We start from the raw sequence: 21,101 nt of genomic DNA, 5'->3' as shown, positions 1-21,101 counted from the left end.
TCGGATAAACTTGAAAGAAAAAAAGCTCCAGACTTTGTAATCAGGGAACTTGAAAGTAGTCCCAATGGCGGACTTCGTAATATAGCCGAGGCTAGATGTAGGGTACTGGAATCTGCTGAGGTTTGCCGAGTGTTCAAATATTTGCCAATCGGGACTACCAAGAGAATAGTCCACCACTAAGTAAATAATCTAAGTAAACAAGGACAGATAAATTTAATATGTAGCCTACATGTTTGTATAAAAGAACTTATCGTATTGTTCATAGATTAGTATGTTTATATTTCGTATATGGTTAACAGTAGTTGTAAGTAAATATTAAATAAATAAATCGACATGTAGGATATTTATTTAAAGTAACACGAGGAAGGTTTCACAAAGGATTCTCAGACTTCAGTTAAGAATTTACCCAACTTTCAATCACTGTTTATAAGAAATATCTTTGATCCAGAAACACAAAACTTTGCACATAGTTTCTTATTGATGTATTTGATACATTAAAACAACAAAAGTTTTATAAAGGGCCTAAGGCGATTAATTTTGAGTAAATTTTAATTTAAGTCTGATAATGTTTTATGAAACCGGGACATGGGCTGTATAGATATCAATTAAAAATGCATTGTAAATATTCCCACGCCCCCATTCAATATTCGTAATTACATGTATGTATAACACAAAATAAAAAAAACATAAAATATTTGTCTTTGTTGAGTTAATAAAAATATATTTTATTTCACTTTCGAAAAGTAATGAAATGAAATGGAGTTTAACGTCCTACTGTTCTGCTCCGAATGGACTAACGACGACGGGCATACGCCATACAGTGTGCTACGAGGGAAATTTTCCCCAGGAAGCGGCACTATGACGTACTCTTAAATCGAATTCCAACTGCCAAGGGATCTTTTACGTGCATGCCAATGTATACACGCGACCTCGTTTTTTTGTCTCATCCGAACGACTAGACAGCTTTCCTTGTCAGGCCACCGACAATAAAAATCCTGATGAACTTTCTCCGCCAATGCAGGGATCGAACACGCGACCTCCAGGCTAGCGAGCCAGCGTTTTACACACTTAGTCACCGTGGCTCCGGAAAGTAATACATATAATAACGAATTTAAATAGTTGAGGTGGGATTAAAAGAAACACCTGATATCACTTCCCATTGTGGGGGTTTAGTGGCCGAATGGTTGAATCACCAGATCTGTCATTGAGTCAACTGGCGAGGTTTCAATTCTCCGGTTGTATGTGACAAGGAGTAGGGTCGCCTGTCCATCCTCGTGGGTTCGGTTTCCTCCCACTGCTAAAGACCCCCACGTGCAAGTTAATTAGTGAAATAAAACTGAACCATATGCTTGTATCGAAATGACCTAGTTTGTGTCGAGTGGACGTTACCCCCCCCCCACCCCCGCCATCTCCCCCCCCCCCAACTCTCTCTCTCTCCTTTGTGGAAATGTTCCGCTGTGACTCGTTCCTCGATGTGTGTTGTATGGACTGCTAGTAGGGAAAGGATTGACGTTTATAGTATTTAGTTAGCCACATAAGCCTTCCTATATAAAATAAAAAAGGGTAAGCATGCCCTACCCCTTACACTACATCTGTCAATGGCAGACACAGGATGACTGCACCATACATAACAATTAACTAATAGACCACGTATCGTCTTCATTATCCCGGTTGATTCCGGTAGGATGTTAAACCCTAGTTCATTTCTAAAAGCAAGCATGGTCAAGACAAAATTAAACATACATTATTCAAGAGCTAAATCTGCCTATGGCATGTCTTTCTTTAGGCCTATAATGTTATCTAAATTATTAATTAGACATTAATTAACTTATCCAGACCATAATCAACTCTCGATGGCATCGCTAGTCTGCGATATTTACTGGATTTGAATCCGATTTGCTGCTCAACGCTCATTGATGATTTAGTCCAAAAATCGATAATCGAGACTTATGTTTTTTATCGCACCGACTTTAGTAATGGTGATCGAAGCTAGGTCTAAAATTCAAAAGGTAATATATTGGTTCATACTGGATCAATTTGACTGAAATTTTCAGCACATTCCCTTTCCATTATCTAGTTTGTAACTATTATACTGAGAACTAACAGCTCGTTATCTAATCTCCCATAATGTATCTTTAAAGTATTGCTGTTATTTGAAGAGATATTCGCTCACATTCCCTTTCCATTATCTAGTTTGTAACTATTATAGTGAGAACTAACAGCTCGTTATCTAATCTCCCATAATGTATCTTTAAAGTATTGCTGTTATTTGAAGAGATATTCGCTTTACATTCTCTAGTTTTTAACTATTATAGTGAGAACTGCCTGTTCTTTATCTAATTTCCCATAATGTCCCTTTAAAGTATTGGTGTGATTTGAAGCGATATAATATATTCGTATTGTGGAACTACTCGCTTCACGGTTATACAATATGTACATGACGTATGTAAATGTATAATTTGTTTGATGAAGACGAGAGTATCCTCGTCGAAACATCGCTTAGTATTAAACTCAGTAATTGCGTATCCATAAAATTGTACCTTGTGTTAATATGTTCAATTACTAAATGCCAATCAAAACGTCGCTTAGTATTAAACTCAGTAATTGTGTATCCATAAAATTGTACCCCGTGTTAATCTGTTCAATTACTAAATGCCAATTAAAGAAGATTATTGTTCTGTTTCTAGATAGTTGGATGATTCACCTGTCGTCCATATTTCCACCTTTCTTGAGACAAATTTTCCCGTACATTTAGCACCATAATCTAGAAAGATTGTTTGGGTAACGCGAAATTTATCGCTTGCTAAACCATCTTGTAATGTACCGCGATGGATTCTGATGTGGGTGTAGGCTTGTGGAGATATTTCTCTGAAACAAATAATACACAAAATAATTTTGTCAAACTTTTATAAATAGATTATAGATTATGCATATCTATCTGTACATTTCCTTGTCGGTCACGTCTTGCAATAAATTGGGCGCTCTTGACAAAATCGCTCTTGTAGGTGATTAGTCGGACCGAGTATATATGAGAAAGAGAGATGGGGTTTAACGTCCACTCGATACAAACTAGCTCATTTCGGGACTAACACATGGTTTAATTTTATTTCAATAATTCGCTTGCGCGTATGGGGTCTTTAGCAGTGGGAGTAAACCGGAGGACCCGGAGAAAACCCACGAGGTTAGACAGGCGACCCTACTCCTTGTCACGTAGAAACGGGGAATCGAAACCCCGCCAGTTCACTCAATGACAGACCGCATGATACAGCCCTGCGCGCACCTGCTAACCATTCTGCCATCCAATTTTTTTGACCGAGTATATACAAATTAAATTTAAAAAAAACTTTAATGTAAGCGGTGCAGTGTGACATTTCTGCGCGCACCTGCTAACCATTCTGCCATTCAATTTTTTTGACCGAGTATATACAAATTAAATTAAAAAAAAACTTTAATGTAAGCGGTGCAGTGTGACATTTCTGCATTATGTCACTTCAGTGTTACGTAGATCTAGGTCACACAGAGATAAGAGAGAGAGATAGAGAAAGTGAGATAGGGTTTAACGTCCACTCGTCACAAATTAGGTCATTTCGGGACTAACACATGGTTCAATTTTATTTCAATAATTCGCAACCGGGGAATCGAAACCACGCCAGTTGACTCAATGACAGATCTTATGATGCAACGCACACGCACTAACCATTCGACCAACCACCCCCATCACCCCCAGAGATAAAGAGATAAGATAAAAGCCTATATACCGTACTAAGTAAGATAAGAGTCGAATCCATTCTTTATTATTGTTCTCGCTAGACTTTGTTCTCTATAATATTGAGGTGGGAGTCATGTACCGAACAACGATTCAAGCCTCCTTTGGTACAAACACATGTTACTTTAATTTAACGGGATCATTTCAAAGGCCAAAAGTACAATTTGAATACCAAAACACTGGCGTATTTATTAGATAATACGGGGCCACGCAACACAACAAACGATGTAAGAACATAGCATACATTGACTGAGAGATATAAATTAAATAGAAACTCGATACAAAATAGGAGTTATTTATCACATTACTCTTCATTAGATAATTGGTCTAATTATGTATTTGTTACTTACGTGATTGCTCTGGAATGGTAATGGAAAGCTAACCATTCCTCGAAAGCTTTTGGAGAGTTACATAGAACCAAATTCCCCCAATTTCCACCACGTTCTCGTTCCCCCGATACATATGCCATGATATGTTTCTGTCGGGGAAGTTCATTAATCAATTCCCTGTCAAAATCCCATAACTTCTTTATAAATTCTTCACTAGTTTCCTCCTGGGGTCTGCCAAATCCTATAAACCCCACAAAACTCAAGCATTTGGCATTATCAGTAACTCCTCGATCTGTTGAGTTCTCCGTGTCTTTTTCCTGGTCGTTCAGTAGGCCTCCAACATGACCGATTAGCTGCAGGGTCTCGGCCTTATTTTTAGGAAGAACTATCCGAACATCTCTGCCGTCTGCTAACACTGTATGGACGCCTGCTCTTAATTCATCCTCCGTCCACTCTGTTTGATCTTGTGAATAATGCTGTAAGGTAGATCTCAGAAAGAGCTTTAATTCATTCAAGAATTTAAAGTCGTTATCAAACGGTAGCAGACGACAGTTGTCATCCATGTTGCTCTATAACTATTAATAAAGTATAGTAGCTTAAATGGGAAATTTCTTGCATTTCGATTGGCTGAAAAGATGTGCCTTAAACAGTCCTCCAAATTTCATTGTGCTATTTCCCACACAAATTGTGGGACTCACTACGAAATAATACTATACGCCTGTGAGAAAAGAAATTCCGCTAACGCGATAGAGCTTACAGTTTTTAGCGGATTACTTTTTCTTCTTTGAGCGGCATTTAGCAATTGACATCCGTAATACAAAGACATAATATGGAACACAATTACTATTTTATTTAAAGCGACGTTTCGTTGAGGGTTCTCTCAACGTTTTCAAGCAAATGATTTTATAAACCTTCTGTACATTATTTTCATTATCATTTGCTTGAAAACGTTGTGTTCCATATTATGTTTTTGTGGGAAACATTGGCGACATGGGCGGATAAATCCTATCGATATTCAGCAACCCGCAACCCTCAGTTCCGGATCCCCCATGACCCCCCTCTCCCACGGTATTTAATGGATTTCTTTTTTCAGTTTTGGCGTAAAGCATTGGGGTCCTGTCAGGACGAACCTTATGGATATTCAGTGTTAACACGACCCTTTCTCCACAACCCCTGTTCTATATAAAAAAAAACCCCAAAAAAACCCAAAATTTCTTTAGGCGGTAGAGGCAACAGTTTTTAACAGATTTTTTTCCAAATTTGGTGTGAAGCTTAAGGACTGTGAGAAAATTAACTCTGTTGATTTTCACATTTTATATAGAGAATTGGAACCGTGAAGAGTGCAACCTGTATATTCTCAGAAATTTAGGACTTTCCGTTCCAGAGTTATATTATGTGTCCCCAAAAATGGAACCGGAAAGGGTCTACCCTGTTGATTCTCAGTAATCCAGAGTTATGTGTCCGGAAAAGCTTGTGAACACTATAGAGATTGTAGATTTTTTGAAAGACCCTGAACCCTTATCAAATTTGGTCAACACATATACAGATAAACAACGGCTGCATCAGTTTTGGCGATCAGTGGGGGAGAGAGAGAGGGGGTTTAACGTCCACTCGATACAAACTAGGTCATTTCGGGACTAACACATGGTTCTATTTTATTTCAGTAATTCGCTTGCGCGTAGGGGTCTTTAGCAGTGGGAGGAAACAGGAGGACCCGAAGAAATCCCACGAGATGGACAGGCGACCTTACTCCTTGTCAAGTACAACCGGGGAATCGAAACCACGCCAGTTGACTCAATGACAGGCCTTATGATACGTGCTAACCATTCGGCGATCCAACCCCTCTTATCCAGGTTGAATATAGTAGTGGCATATTACTGACGACCGGATATAATATATAGTTTTTCCATACATTTTCATATTTACTGCATTTCATTTGCAATGTTCCTCGTCTTCAATGATGTTGCTCTACTGGGATATTTTTGCGCCGGTCTCTATCTATTTCTAGGTTATGTGTGCTTAATTCAAGTTTTGATAACGCAATTGTGTGGTCTTTATTTGTGACCGTATTGAGGTTTTCAGGTACATCATCAATGATAGACTTAATAAGACACCTAGTCTATAGTGACACGAGTGTTTAATTCATGTCATCCATTTGGAGTTCGTTCTACAAGGTATGTGTATTCAACATGAAAGATGATACCACTGAAGTGTTTACAATATATTTTAATACAAAAAAAAGTAGCAAATATATCACAAAAACACAAACCGCTCTATCATTGGAGATTAAAGATGATATCCTGCGTAAAAACTGTATTATTGTCCTCCGCCTTTCGAAATGGGTCTGTCCGTCTGTCTGTCTGTCTGTCCGTCACACTTTTAGGATACAATAACTCTCCGTCTAATTGAGCTAGAATGTCCAAACTTGGTGTAGGTGTTTATTAGTGTACTGCTCAGTACTTGGAGTTCCAAGATGAGCATTTCCTGCTTAGGGCAAGCAGAGATAAACAATTTGATTGGTTGATGCTTTGGGACACGATAACTTTAGTTCTATTTAAGTGAGATTGAGAACACTTGGTATGTAGCTTTATTACATCAATACCTTGACTAAATTCGATAATGAACATTTTCTGCTGAGGGTAAGCAGAGCGATAAGCAATTTGATTGGCCAAGACTTTGGAACACAATAACTCTCCTTCTAATTTTGGTAGAATGTTCAAACTTGGTGTAGGCGTTCATTGGGTGAATGTCTTGACGGAGTTCGATGATGAACCATTGCCTGCTTACGGTAAGCAGAAATAAGCAATCCGATTGGTTGATGCTTTGGGGTACGATAACTTTGGTTATAATGAAGTGAGAGCGATGAAACTCCCAATATAGATTCATTATATCATTACCTTGACTAAGTCCGATGGTGCAAATTTTCTGCTTAGTATAACATAATGACTTATGTCATAGAGGCGTCCTGCCATATTAAAATACGTATTAGTGATTGTAACATAAACCTGTCGCTATCAATACCCGGCTGGAGATCTTGGTAGTATTCCTTATGTCATTGCGTAACTATAACTTGTTGTTGGCATGTCTTATCTAACTTTCTTTGTCTGATAAACTATATTGAATGTTAAACCTTCATATGATGCTTGATACATTAGACAGGTGTCTAATGAGCTCCTTTGTCTCGAATACGTTTATAAACTCAGAACAGAAACGAATCTCCAGGCGGGTCCAGGAGGCCATGCTAGGCGGGTGCCTAGATCAAGGTACCTAATGGATACGAGAGAGGTCCAGGCAGGGCTAGGAGTTAGGTCCGGCCAGGACTGAGCTAAGGCCATGGGCGCCTTGGCACGAGACGGTACGAGACGACAGCTTCTGGAGTTAGCACACTCATGCTAAGCCAAGCTAATTAAGTCATGACTCCTTCCATATAGTTAGTTCTACGGTCGTTTACATCACGATGTTTGTACCTAATATTGTAAGAAGCAGAATAAAACTATTATTAGATGTATATACCAGTGTTGTCATCCGAGAACCTAATTAAAGTACCAATACTGTCACATATTAATTGGCGCCGTAGACCAGAGCAACGTGCAAAGTCGTATACCACTAGAAGATCACAGGCCACAGATATTAGTCTACACGGGTAAGTCTTTTTCTAATCCTACCATGGCCGGTTAATAATGACATTGTGCTATAATGTATTATAATTTAACTGGGAAATCAGCAGTTTATCATCACGCTTTATTAAATATCATGGTGTAGTTACTAGATTTAATATATTGCCGTTCAAGCTAGTAGTGGAACAGTCCTTAACTATTTGTAGGAAAATGACTAAAACAAAATTGTATATATATTATTTGTTTTAAAATGCGTCATGTTGTTTTTAAAAGATTATGAATTATCATTGGTTGTTTTGAACACATATTTTGGCTTTTAAATTTAGTAGTAGCTAAGTATTATCAGGCTAATAACTGCGAAGTGAAATGTTTTATGATTGTTTAATTATCTGGAATAGAGTTAAGCGTATCCTAATTGAGAGATATAGCTCTTTAATCACACGGTATTAACGGTTTTATCTCTTATAATTTTTTTTGTTGTTATTTTGTCTATACATATTTATGCCCCGAGGTTTACAGGAGACCCGATATTTACGGTAGAGAGTTTTATTTGTAATACCCCAAAGTTTTATTGGGAAATGCCCCGATATGTAACGGGAGAAGTTTATGTTAAGTGGTTTAACCCCAGGAGGGTTGTGCTCGGATTTAAGAGCGAACGTATCGTCTTATTTTGTGTTGTGTTTAAAAATTATAGAGATAAACCGTTAGTTCTTTCAAAAATATCTTATTTAAGATTGGTTAAATGTGTTCAGATCATTCATTATTCTTGAGATAAAACAATATGACTCCCTAATTTCAATTGTATCCATGTAAATAATACTGTAAATATCGTTAGATCGATATCTAAAGTCAAATCTGTTCCACTTGCTAATTTGATTAACTATTAATTAAGTTCACTCCATGATATATATGATAAGCAGATGATAAAACTTCGGCACGGGTGGCAGTTAATACTCTTCATATGCACATGTCATAACACGCCGTTTTGCCAGACGGTATGGAAAATGAAAAGACTACCGGTCAATAAGAAGAGCTGAACTAAACGGAGCAGGGAATATTCTGACCCCTCAACATTACTGGAACGAGGAAGGGCATCATATGTACCCCACCCCTACAGTTGGCTACGACAGTGCAGTAGCGGTCTAAGAAGATAATTACAGTAGTTTGTGTTCGCGATTCCACCAAATAATCGGTCTAAGAAAATAATTACAGTAGTTTGTGTTCGCGATTCCACCATTTATGTGAATAATAAGAGTAGTCTGTGTTTGTGATTCCAGGATCTCGTTTGTTTGGTTTTTTTTCATTGACTCGCGTGTGTGACCGATTGTGTGTATATAACTTTCAAGTTCGTGTGTTTTTCATTGACCTTTTCATTTTTGGATATTATGACATTTTACATGTATATATAACTTTTAAATTCGTGTGTGTTTCATTTACCTTTTCTTTTTGTTTATAGACATTTTTGTATACGACATTTTACGAGTGTTGTTTGTTTTTATATATTTTTTCATTATTATTATTGTTGTTTATATCTTTATAAGAGTAGTAATTATCGACTCCATAGGTATCTAATTTTGTAATAGTCTTTAAAAGTTATTTCATATAATTCATAACTTTATTCAAACAAAGAGAGGTATATAACATAATGACTTATGTCATAGAGGCGTCCTGCCATATTAAAATACGTATTAGTGATTGTAACATAAACCTGTCGCTATCAATACCCGGCTGGAGATCTTGGTAGTATTCCTTATGTCATTGCGTAACTATAACTTGTTGTTGGCATGTCTTATCTAACTTTCTTTGTCTGATAAACTATATTGAATGTTAAACCTTCATATGATGCTTGATACATTAGACAGGTGTCTAATGAGCTCCTTTGTCTCGAATACGTTTATAAACTCAGAACAGAAACGAATCTCCAGGCGGGTCCAGGAGGCCATGCTAGGCGGGTGCCTAGATCAAGGTACCTAATGGATACGAGAGAGGTCCAGGCAGGGCTAGGAGTTAGGTCCGGCCAGGACTGAGCTAAGGCCATGGGCGCCTTGGCACGAGACGGTACGAGACGACAGCTTCTGGAGTTAGCACACTCATGCTAAGCCAAGCTAATTAAGTCATGACTCCTTCCATATAGTTAGTTCTACGGTCGTTTACATCACGATGTTTGTACCTAATATTGTAAGAAGCAGAATAAAACTATTATTAGATGTATATACCAGTGTTGTCATCCAAGAACCTAATTAAAGTACCAATACTGTCACATTAGGCTAAGGAGAGATAAGCAATTTGATTGGTCAAGACTTTGAAACATAATGGGCCTGTCACACTATAACGTTTCAGACAACTTATTCCGACGTATGAAATAATAGTTCCAACACGCTGGCATACGCTGAAGCCGAATTTAAAAATCAAGAGGCAGCTCTTTTTGGACGCATATATAACGTACTTTTAACGCGCTGAACGAATATATAACCTATATTATTCATAACTTATCTCCAACGTAAACATAACTTATACAAGTATATCACAGCGTGTGTCCAACGAATTTTTAGCGTTCTTGACTTATGCGGAACTCATGCACAACGTTAGTCTAACTTATGCCTAACTTACACATAACGTGTTGGAGCGTACTTCGACAAACACGCGAGGTCAGATATAAAAGATGAGGCTCGCTAGAACCTCATTATATGGGGCTGTCAAACATTGACGTATAGTCTCTAAATCAGTATCATACAAAACCTTTGACATTGAAAACACGATTTATTTGTCAGATTAAATCAACATTCATGTTGTGATCTTACCGGAAAAAGATTGGCTTTTGATATCCAATATTTAAGACAAAATAAACATTTTACCATTGGTATATGAATCGTGTACCATAATGCGCTTCAGCCCCAGTTGTATCAAGAGACTCGAGGGACGAGGCTAGACACATTGTACCAAATCAAACGGCGTATGTAGACTGGAATAACCAGACGCTAGAAATTTGCACTCGCTTGAGACTGCTGGCTTATTTCGCCGAACATAACTGATTTGAAATTGGAGTAAAAACGGAAACCATTGAATGTAAATCAGTTTATATACATTCATATTACTGTATTATATGCATTGCGACCCACTTTTGTCAATTTCTAGGTCCCAAATGTTAGCGATTTAGCTCCTTTAACGCATGAGTAACTTATTCATAACTTATCCCCAACGTAAATATAACTTATACAAGTATATGACAGCGTGTGTCCAACGAATTTTTAGCGTTCTTGACTTATGCGGAACGTGTTGGAGCGTACTTCAACGACCACGCGAGGTCAGATATAAAAGATTAGGCTCGCTAGAACTTCACTATATGGGGCTGTCACACAATAGAGACTTTTGGCAAGCGTAAATTTCTGGTCCGTATAGCGTATCCGTATGGATTTTGCGTGTGACGTCATCAATGTGTGTGCATTTCTCATACGCGATACGGCACACGGATACGACAGCACGTATCGAACAGCTTTCATATGGAAAAGGCCCGTATAACATTTACCGTCTTTTTTTTTTTTTGCTACTTTTAGACGCTGAAATGGTATCGTAGCGTTATTATGAATCTTTGTGTATATTTGATGTGATTTTAACCATGATGGTTGATCTAATTTACATGCTAAATTTAGGGAGTCGGAACCTTGCAAATCTGTAAATGATTTCATTCTATGGTAAAGGGGTATAAACTTTCTGAAATGATACATTAGTGAAACCAAAAATTGCAGTTGAGTCGAAGTCGAAGATTTTTAATAAGATTCGACATTATTTTTTTTAATAGCTCAACGATTGTCGAGCTACTTCATTCCCTCTGAGAAATTGTCGGCTCTAATAGGCACTTGACTAGTACTGATGGTGATCTTGGTAGATAGTTGCCATCATGCTGTAATAGAACTAAGCTCAGCTGATCGACGCACACGTACGCGACGCGAAAATCTGCCAAAACTCTAAAACTACATTGACGCATCGTATCACGTATACGATACGGATACGTGATACGGATGGGAAATTTCTGCTTGCCAAAAGTCTCTATTGACGTACAGCATCAATGTATGCCGACGTATGAGAAATTTAGCGAACACGCTGGTGTACGTTGAATACGTTATGGGTACGTTTTTAAGAAGTTACGAGCACGCTGAAATACGATGGTATAAGTTGTTAACGCCGAACGCGGCCCAAAATTTTGTGCATGCATAAAATTTTCAGCGTATGCTGACGTATTGCTTACACGTTAGGCTTAAGTTAGAAGTACGCAACAGGTGGGGTACACCAGTCTCACTGTTGGCTCGTTCCTTCTGCAAATTAAATTCTAGAGCAATTTTTTTTAAACCTTAGAAAAATAAATAAAGGTGTTTCAAGTCTATGTATGTAAAAAATATTTCCTATTTAGTGTAAATGGGTATGTAAAATGGGTAAAAAAGCACCATTCTGCCCAGACTAGTAGCGTCTTATGTAAACAATGCACGCGTCATTAAGCCAATGATTGACGCCGCGTGATATGACGTCATTTGTTGAATGTAGTCATCTTTTACCGATTTATCAGTCTTTGCAATACCTCTGTGAAATAGATTGAGATAAAAGAACAATATTTTGGAACATATTTTGGTGCGTATTGTGAATTAGTTCAAGTGATAAAACATATGTGTCGAGTGGACGTTAAACCCCATTTCTCTCCCTCTCTTAAAATGGTATGAAAAGAAAAATAGCCTTTTAGTTGTATTTGAAACATGCAGAATGCATTGTTAATTGGAGGATTGAGACATTTCACTCGGTCATTGTGTAAATTGTATACTTGATTATCAGAAAGCCAGAGGCATATACACAATTACTGCTGTTTAGTCTAGACTAAATTTGATGGAATGGCTGTGACTGATATATTCCCAGGAGGCCAGGACTGAATTTAACATGCATTATGCAAGAGCAAAATCTGCTTATTACAAGTCTTTCTTTAGGCCTGAAATGTTATCTCAATTATCAATTAGATATTAATTAACCTATCCAGACCATAATCAACTCTCGATGGCATCGCAAGCCTTCGATGTTGGCTGGATTAGATTCCTATATGCCGTGGATAATCGAGACTAAGCTGTTTATATTAATGATTTTAGTAATGATAACCGAGACTATGCCAACATTTCACCCGCTTCGTTCTCGGCTCATAGTGGATCAATTTGACTGACATTTTCAGCAAATTACCTTTACACTATCTAGTTTTTAAATATTATAGCGAGAACTGCCATCTCGTTATCTTATCTCCCATAATGTATCTTTAACAATTCATCCTCATGATTTTGATTTCTCTATATTTTATAATCAAAGCTGTGGAAATCATTATTACCATGTAATTACAACCTATATAGTATATCTTTTATATACAACCGAGAAAGTTCATCTGGATTTTCCCACGTGGTTTCCCCTTGTCAGTGGGAGGGCCTGACAAGGACAGCTGTCTAGTCCTTCGGATGATACGAAAAACCGAGGTCCCGTGTATACATTAGAATGCACGTAAAAGATCCCTTGGCAGTTGGAATTCGATATAAGAGTAGGCGATAGTGCCACTGCCCGGGCAAAATTTCCCTCATAGCACACTGTATGGCGTATGCCCGTCTTCATTAGCCCAGTTTAGGAGCAGAACAGTAGGACGTTAAACCCCATTTCATTTCATTTTGATTACAAGTCAGTCTAAAAACTCAATATTTCAGTAAACTGTACAAGACTTAAGATGAAAAAGAATATGTGACGTGGAGAGCGGACGAGGAAACCGGTCGCCACATCCTACATACGACCCATGGATCTTTTCTTACTACATATTTCTGTAGCCTTGTGATCGTCTAGAATTTGTCTCTAGCTGTCTTTACTTCTGCTTCACATTGTGTATTTACTTCTTACAGTTTCTTAAGACGTTGTCTTACCAGGAATAACAATGCGACAGTTTGCTTCTACATATTTTATATAGCATAGCCGAATACATATATGGATACAAGCATAATATATAACAATACTAGCTAAAACCATTTCTCTACCCTAGCCAGCCTCGCGGCTGTCTAGGAACTCAGATGGAAGCTCTCTGGAATCTAATGGAAGTCTGGCGAATTCTCACCAGTATCCTAATTTTGTATCTACTGGTTTTGGACATTCAATTATCCAATTGGTCAAATATGATGTAAATAATTATAGAGATTGGTTAATTGAGCCCAATGACGTCGACAACCCACCCTTATATGGTGGAATGGAATTTTACCGAAGAATATTCTCATGAGATATTTGTTAACATGTTGTTGACATAGAACCAGTTATGTTATGGCTCTACAAGTGTTTTTATATCACAATATGTCATTCAAACCAAAGTTGATTTAAGTATTTTAAGTACATATCACATATTATGCGAATATGTTATTTCTCGAGCAAAAATTCTTCTAAAAGTATTACAGAGAGAGGACTAACATATGGTCCAGTTTTATTTCAATTATTCGCTTGCACGTAGGGGTTGCTTGCAGTGGGAGGACCCGGAGAAAACCAAAGAGGTTGGACAGGCGACCATACTCTTTGTCACGTACAACCAGGGAATCGAAACCCCACCAGTTGACTCAATGACAAAATTATGATACAGCGCGCACATGTTAACCATTCGGCCATCCGACCCCTCGTTTAAGTTGAAGTACTGAGTTAGGTTGAGGTACATAAGAATTCCAATACAATGTATTAGAAATACTGAGTATGAAAAGATAAACATTTATTTTCAATAACAAAACAAATCTTTATAATAAAACATAACTTTTTTTGTGTACGGTACATAACTTCCCCACATAGTGGGATTCTAACATTGTCTGTATGTAAGTAACAGCTGGTTTAGCTTTTTACAAGGCGGCCATAAAGACGCATAATAATTTTCAACATGAAAATAAACAAAATACATTTTACAGAATAACATATTCAACATGAAAATAAACATAATACATTTTACACAATAACATATTCAAGATAAACCAATCTGATTAAAATACAGATCTATCTTTCATTTCGTTTTTTGTATACTTTCGATGGTCTACACTACATATGAACATCTGACCGGTTCTAGTGGAAGGTCACGTCAGGGGTCGTACCAGTGGCTTTTGACCCTATGATGTCCTACCTTGATTAATCAATTAGCGTTGACGTTTCTAGAGGTTTACCCACAGTTTCGTGCATCGCACGCCAAAGACTCGCCGTAACAGATCGTTTCATTGACTAATTCCTTACTTCAAACCAGAACGGGTGTTATATAGCAACTCTTCCAGATCCTAGCGTAGTAAAGACAAGTAAAATGAAATTTTGAACTATAAAAAACGAAACGAAATAGAATCTGTGTTTTAATCAGATTGAAGATTAACATTAATTCTTTTAATTTTCAAAAATTCAAACACTGCCCCTTCTTTGAGCAAACTGGCATGGGTATTTGCTTAACTCTTCGAAAAGGATTTTAAAATGTCTGTGTTTAACTTTAATCAGTGATAGATTAACTAATTTCTCTCATACGAATTGTATAGTTCAATCATACGAATTGTATAGTTCAATCATACGAATTGTATAGTCCAATCATACCAATTGTATCGTTCAATCATACGAATTGTATAGTTCAATCATACGAATTGTATAGTTCAATCATACCAATTGTATCGTTCAATCATACGAATTGTATCGTTCAATCATACGAATTGTATCGTTCAATCGTACGAGTTGTATAGTTCAATCATACGAATTGTATAGTTCGATCATACGAATTGTATAGTTCAATCATACGAATTGTATAGTTCAATCATACGAATTGTGTAGTTCAATCATACGAATTGTGTAGTTCAATCATACGAATTGTATAATTCAATCATATGAATTGTATAGTTTAATTATACTAATTGTATAGTTCAATTATACGAATTGTATAGTTCAATCATACGAATTGTGTAGTTCAATCATACGAATTGTGTAGTTCAATCATACGAATTGTGTAGTTCAATCATACGAATTGTATAATTCAATCATACGAATTGTATAATTCAATCATATGAATTGTATAGTTTAATTATACTAATTGTATAGTTCAATTATACGAATTGTATAGTTCAATCATACGAATTGTGTAGTTCAATCATACGAATTGTATAGTTCAATCATACGAATTGTATAGTTCAATCATACGAATTGTATAATTCAATCATACCAATTGTATAGTTCAATCATACAAATTGTATAGTTCAATCATGTATCGTTCAATCATGTCAAACAGAATAAATTCGGATTAATTTCCAATATTTATAATATAATCAAGAAATCACTTACCATATTCAAAATAAAATAAAAAAACATCCAAGTTAAAATTGGCCCAATAAGTCTCAACAACTCGCATTGATTAAATCAGAAAATGTACCCACAGACGGACATCCTTGAATATTTAACGGATTCATTTTTTGATTGTACTCAATGAGAAACAATAAAAAAGACTGTGGATGGACAGTGTGCAACTTGTTTTCCAATCCTTTCAATTTTCATAACATATGGTGTCTTCTGTAGGCATTATTAAAATCATTTCTGTTGCTATAGCAACCACAAACTACATAACCTACAACATACCATGTCTTCTGTAGGCATTATTAAGATCATTTCTGTTGATATAGCAACCACAAACTACCCGTTTACCAGTAAAACTAGATCTACCATGTAAAACACGCCAGTTATCAACAAATAATACCATACCAGGTTTTAACTTCAACCAAAATTCATTAGCCGGATTCACCAGGTTTGTTCGTAGTCTGTTATAAGCTGTGTAAAATTGCTTCATCTCATTTTGTGGAATGGTAGATAAAGGTGCAAAATTGTTCATCTTGAATCTATTTAAAATACAGAATGATAGAAGAATATTGTTTTAAATTTATTATCTCGGGCCGAATGGTTAGTGCATACACGTTGTATTATTAAGTCTGTCATTGAGTCAACTGGCATGGTTTCGATTCCCTGGTTTTATGTAACAAGGAGTAGGGTCGCCTGTCCAACCTCGTGGGTTTTCTTCAGGTCCTCCAGTTTCCTCCTACTGCTAAAGACCCCTACGCGCAAGCGAAAAATTGAAATAAAATTGAACCATATGTTAGTCCCGAAATGACCAAGTTTGTGTTGAGTTGACAATTAAACCCCATCTCTCTCTCTCATTTACAAATCTAGCTATTTGTTTTATTTTTAGATTAACAAAAATCAAAATCTGATATTCAATTAAAAGTCAAATTCAGACAGCGGCCTCAAACTAACCTGATATGGGTTAACTCCCTTGAAGTTGGTGAAACTGACAGGACAGGACCAAGACTACGATAATGATCTTTAGTTTTCTTATCCAGAAATTCATGAGGTACAATAGCACGGGTTAAATAATTAAAGTCCTCTTCATGGTCTTGTCTTAATTTATGAGCAGCTTGAAAACCATCGACTAACAGAGTTTGCCCCCCTTCACCATCGTGTTCTATACAATGAAATACTTGCATCCTGACCAAACAAAAATACTGATGATTATCAAATTACAAAATAAAATACACGTTATCCATCTTTAAATGTTTGAAGGCTTGAAATGATTGTCTTAAAATGTTAAAAGGATGGCTGGTGGAAAGACTGGTCATCTTTAGTTGTTTTAATTAGGGAGCCACGGTTGCTCAGTGGGTAGGGCGTTGGCTCCCTAACCTGGCGGCCCCGTGTTTGATCCCTGCATTGACGGAGAAAGTTCATCAGGATTTTACGGCATGGTTTCTCCTTGTCAGTGGTTCAGGGCCGATGGCCTGGGATGGGACAATGTATAGTCATTCGGGCGAGTCTACTGATAGAACTTGCTACATCTTCCCCTCTTAAAATCTGTCTGATGTCTAAAGAAACCGTTTCTTTAAATGTCACCCTGGCAGCTCACGTTGTGAATTTGCATCTTGCTCCGGTTAAGCGGTTTATGGTTACACACAGGAATAACAATATCATAATTCGTTGCTACATTTTTGTGTCAAGCGCTGGATACATAGGTTACAACTTACGACTACAACCAACTTGCCAGGGCGAGTCTACTGATAGAACTGGCTACACCTTCCTCCATTAAAATCTGTCTGATATCTAAAGAAAATTAATCACGTGCATGAGTCACGGACTAACCCTCAGAAAATGGACCAGGTACTTCCTTTATCTGATTGGTCAACTGCAAGAAGCTACCCTGGAGTTGAATACAGTGTACTAATATGGGCACCAAGGAGAACGGGTGTCCACATTTCTAATGCATGGGATTCCCATATTTGGATTACCAGACTCTGATGTCATTTCCCGATTTTAGTCTACCAGACATATCCTTGTTAGCCTAGTTCTCATTGTCACTGGTTCTAGCCAACTACTTCAATACATTAACCAGAGCATCTTTTAGAGAACTTAAATAACCTCTACAGTATATATAGGCCCTATATTATTACATTATGTGTAGGTGGCCTGACAAGCTTTTATCTAGTTTGGACTTACCCAGCTGGACATGTTAAATATGTTGTATCCGTATGGCAACTAATATCAACATTACTATACTATAAGCAGTATATAGGCTGTATTTACTTACCCAGCTGGACATGTTAAATATGATGTATCTGTATGACAACCTAGACCAACATTACTATAAGCAGTATATAGGCTGTATTTACTTACCCAGGTGGACATGTTAAATATGATGTATCTGTATGACAACCTAGACCAACATTACTATAAGCAGTATATAGGCCGTATTTACTTACCCAGCTGGACATGTTAAATATGATGTATCTGTATGACAACCTAGACCAACATAACTATAAGCAGTATCAGCTCTCTCAAAGTCGGCGGTAAAACTCCATACACGACCAAAAAAAGTTTCCATAATATTTGCCACACGTTCAGAAACTTTTCCTGTATCTTTAATAGTAACTGGTGCCTTCAAAAACAACAAATATATCCATAATCAAATTTAATTAATGATTACATAAAATTCATAATTTAATTGAATTTTAACTTATTTGCTCACAGTATCACCATTTGCGTAAAAAATTTTAAAATGATTCTTGCTGGTGACCTAGTTTAATATTAGGTCAGGTCAACTGAACAAAAGACTGTCGTGTGTTTATCTTGTTCAAAGTATAAAGTTTTCTTTATACACTTTCCACCGCGGAGAAAATGTTTATGTATACGTCGCGGAGAACACTTTATACCGCGGAGAACACTTTACACCGCGGAGAACACTATATATCGCGGAGATTATAAGATAAATAACATGGTTATTTACCCCTTGAACAATTGTAAAACCATACTTTAACAAGTAATATAGGGACTGTTTTAACCCTTCTTCTGTTTTCATGTGATCTTCATAATCAACTACTGGACGATCTTCAGATCTCATCTTTTCTCCAGTCCAAAAAAACTGTTTTATTCGTTGTTTACTTTCTGTTGAAAATGAATTTTCTTTTAACCAGGGAATGTCATATCTTGTAATATGATTATCTTTCCCTAGAAAATAAAATAAAATAAATAATAAATTCAGATATTGAAAGTGCAGTGAAAGGAGTGGAGCGCCTACAAATTCATACATATTTCACATTTTGCATAAAAAGCAGGGGCTATAGCTCTAGAATGTAAGGTCAGATGCTTACAAAAGTCAACTCATCCAGGAACTTTTGATCCTTAACACATAGTTTAAGTTTCATCTCATGAATTGGACAAAAATTGTTGCCTCGGGAAAGTCAACAAATTTCTTTCATATTGCACATTTTTCGTAAACGACAGTGGACAATAGCTCCAAAGTCGAACTTACCCAAGAACTATTGATACTTGTTTTAATTTTCATCTCAGTCAGATAACCTGAGCATTACATTCTTTTATACTATTTGCGTAAAGGGGAGTGGCCATTTGATCGAAAGTTTCGGTCGGATATTCACGACTCAACCATATTATTATATAACGCTGATAAATTTTAAACGGTTTTGAAAATAATACAAAATTGGTGAACCCTAGAGGATCCACAAGCTGAAAACGTGATATTTCGTACAATAAGGGGTATTCAAAAAGTTGCGGTCCAATACGCGCCAATATCAAAATTTGCACTCAACCGTAATTATGGTGTAACGGTGATATATTTGAACGTTAAAAATGTATATATAGGAAGATACGGTCCTGTATGCGCCAATATCGAAAGAAACAGAGATTTTTCGGTTATAAACATACATTGTCAGTTTGATCAGGGTGACCCCCCAAAAAACAGACTCATAAATTTTTTATAAAATCCTTCAAAGGTCCAGCAAATTTTGGGTGATTTCTCTGATTATCTCAAGGATAATATGTACCAGAACAAACCTCGAACGATTGGTTAACTGAAGGCAACAATCACAGCAAAAACCAGGGATATTCTCAAAGAGGAATGTGTTCCAGTAATTGACAATTTTGCGCGACGTATGCAAGTTTGACCCTAATGCCGCGGAGGCCATTTGGAGTATATTTTTAAAAGATCGTACACAGACTGAAGCTTAAGTCCAGCAAACTTCTTGAAATTTGCTAGACCTTTGTAGGATTTAATAAAAAATTTTATGGGTTCTGTTTTTCGGGGTCACCCTGTATAAAGATTGTGACCTCTAGAGTGTCCACAACTTTGGTATTATTATGCATATTTTTATTTGTCAAGCTCAGTATCGCAGGAAACCACCATTGACTGTGTTTGCATGGTAAGGGATTTAGAAAAGAAATAAAATTCACTTCATTGCTGAGTGATGATCTAGACATCAAGGAGCTTCCGGGTTCTATGCTGCTCCTGGACCCTTGCAGTCCTAGGATGGTAGCCCTCCAATCAAGAATTGCTTCCGCCGGCCCTGACTAAATCATCACCCGGCCTGTTTAAAAATTAAAAACTATAGATAAACTATACTTTGATCTATGCTTACAAGTTATTTTCAATTCCTGTCCGTCACTTTCTAATTCTACATTTTCTGGAGTAACAGATGAAGATTGTGAACCTGATGGATCTACCAAGAAATTCTTTTGATTAGTCACATGGTTGTAGCAGACTTCACAACGACAATGATCTCGCAACCATAACCATGACAACTGTAAATTGTTGCTTTTAAACTCTAAATAATCGGTTTTTATCTGTAAATCTGATTTTACTTGATTTTCTGTTGATATGTAACGACATAATGAAACTTGATTCCTTAAAGACCAGCTATTCCCTCTCAAATTTCTATTTGACCAAGGTCGAGATACTGTGTTCAATTGTCTCGAAATTTGACAATTAAATGTCTGACTCTGTCTTCTGGCAATAGAATAGAAACCCCGTCTATTCAGAAAAAGGCGACTACAAGTGGTACTCCCCATCAC

General features: G+C 36.9%; 1 protein-coding gene across 1 annotated transcript; it reads right to left on the bottom strand.

Moving 5' to 3' along the window:
- Positions 1-16,078: 16,078 nt before the first annotated feature.
- LOC126808807 (trimethyllysine dioxygenase, mitochondrial) lies at positions 16,079-21,101 on the bottom strand. Its single transcript, XM_050533778.2, has 5 exons — positions 20,669-21,101; positions 19,024-19,244; positions 18,500-18,675; positions 17,007-17,237; positions 16,079-16,594 (listed from the first exon to the last, which is right to left on the bottom strand). Exons 1-5 carry the CDS (start codon positions 21,096-21,098, stop codon positions 16,327-16,329), a joined length of 1,326 nt encoding a protein of 441 aa, XP_050389735.1. The 5' UTR covers positions 21,099-21,101; the 3' UTR covers positions 16,079-16,326.

This window comes from Patella vulgata, chromosome 1 (assembly GCF_932274485.2).
Source record: "Patella vulgata chromosome 1, xgPatVulg1.2, whole genome shotgun sequence".
In the NCBI taxonomy this organism is placed as follows: Eukaryota; Metazoa; Mollusca; class Gastropoda; family Patellidae; genus Patella; species Patella vulgata.
Note: the sequence above shows the minus strand (reverse complement) of the source record. Positions and strands in the feature narration are given on the sequence as shown.

Excerpts from the sequence above, each read along its gene's own strand:
- LOC126808807 (XM_050533778.2), bottom strand. The coding sequence starts at position 21,098 with ATGGGGAGTACCACTTGTAGTCGCCTTTTTCTGAATAGACGGGGTTTC. Across the intron at positions 19,245-20,668 it reads ACAGGAATTGAAAATAACTT|GGAAAGATAATCATATTACA; the intron begins GTAAGCATAGAT and ends TTTATTTTCTAG. Across the intron at positions 16,595-17,006 it reads AGGGAGTTAACCCATATCAG|ATTCAAGATGAACAATTTTG; the intron begins GTTAGTTTGAGG and ends TATTTTAAATAG.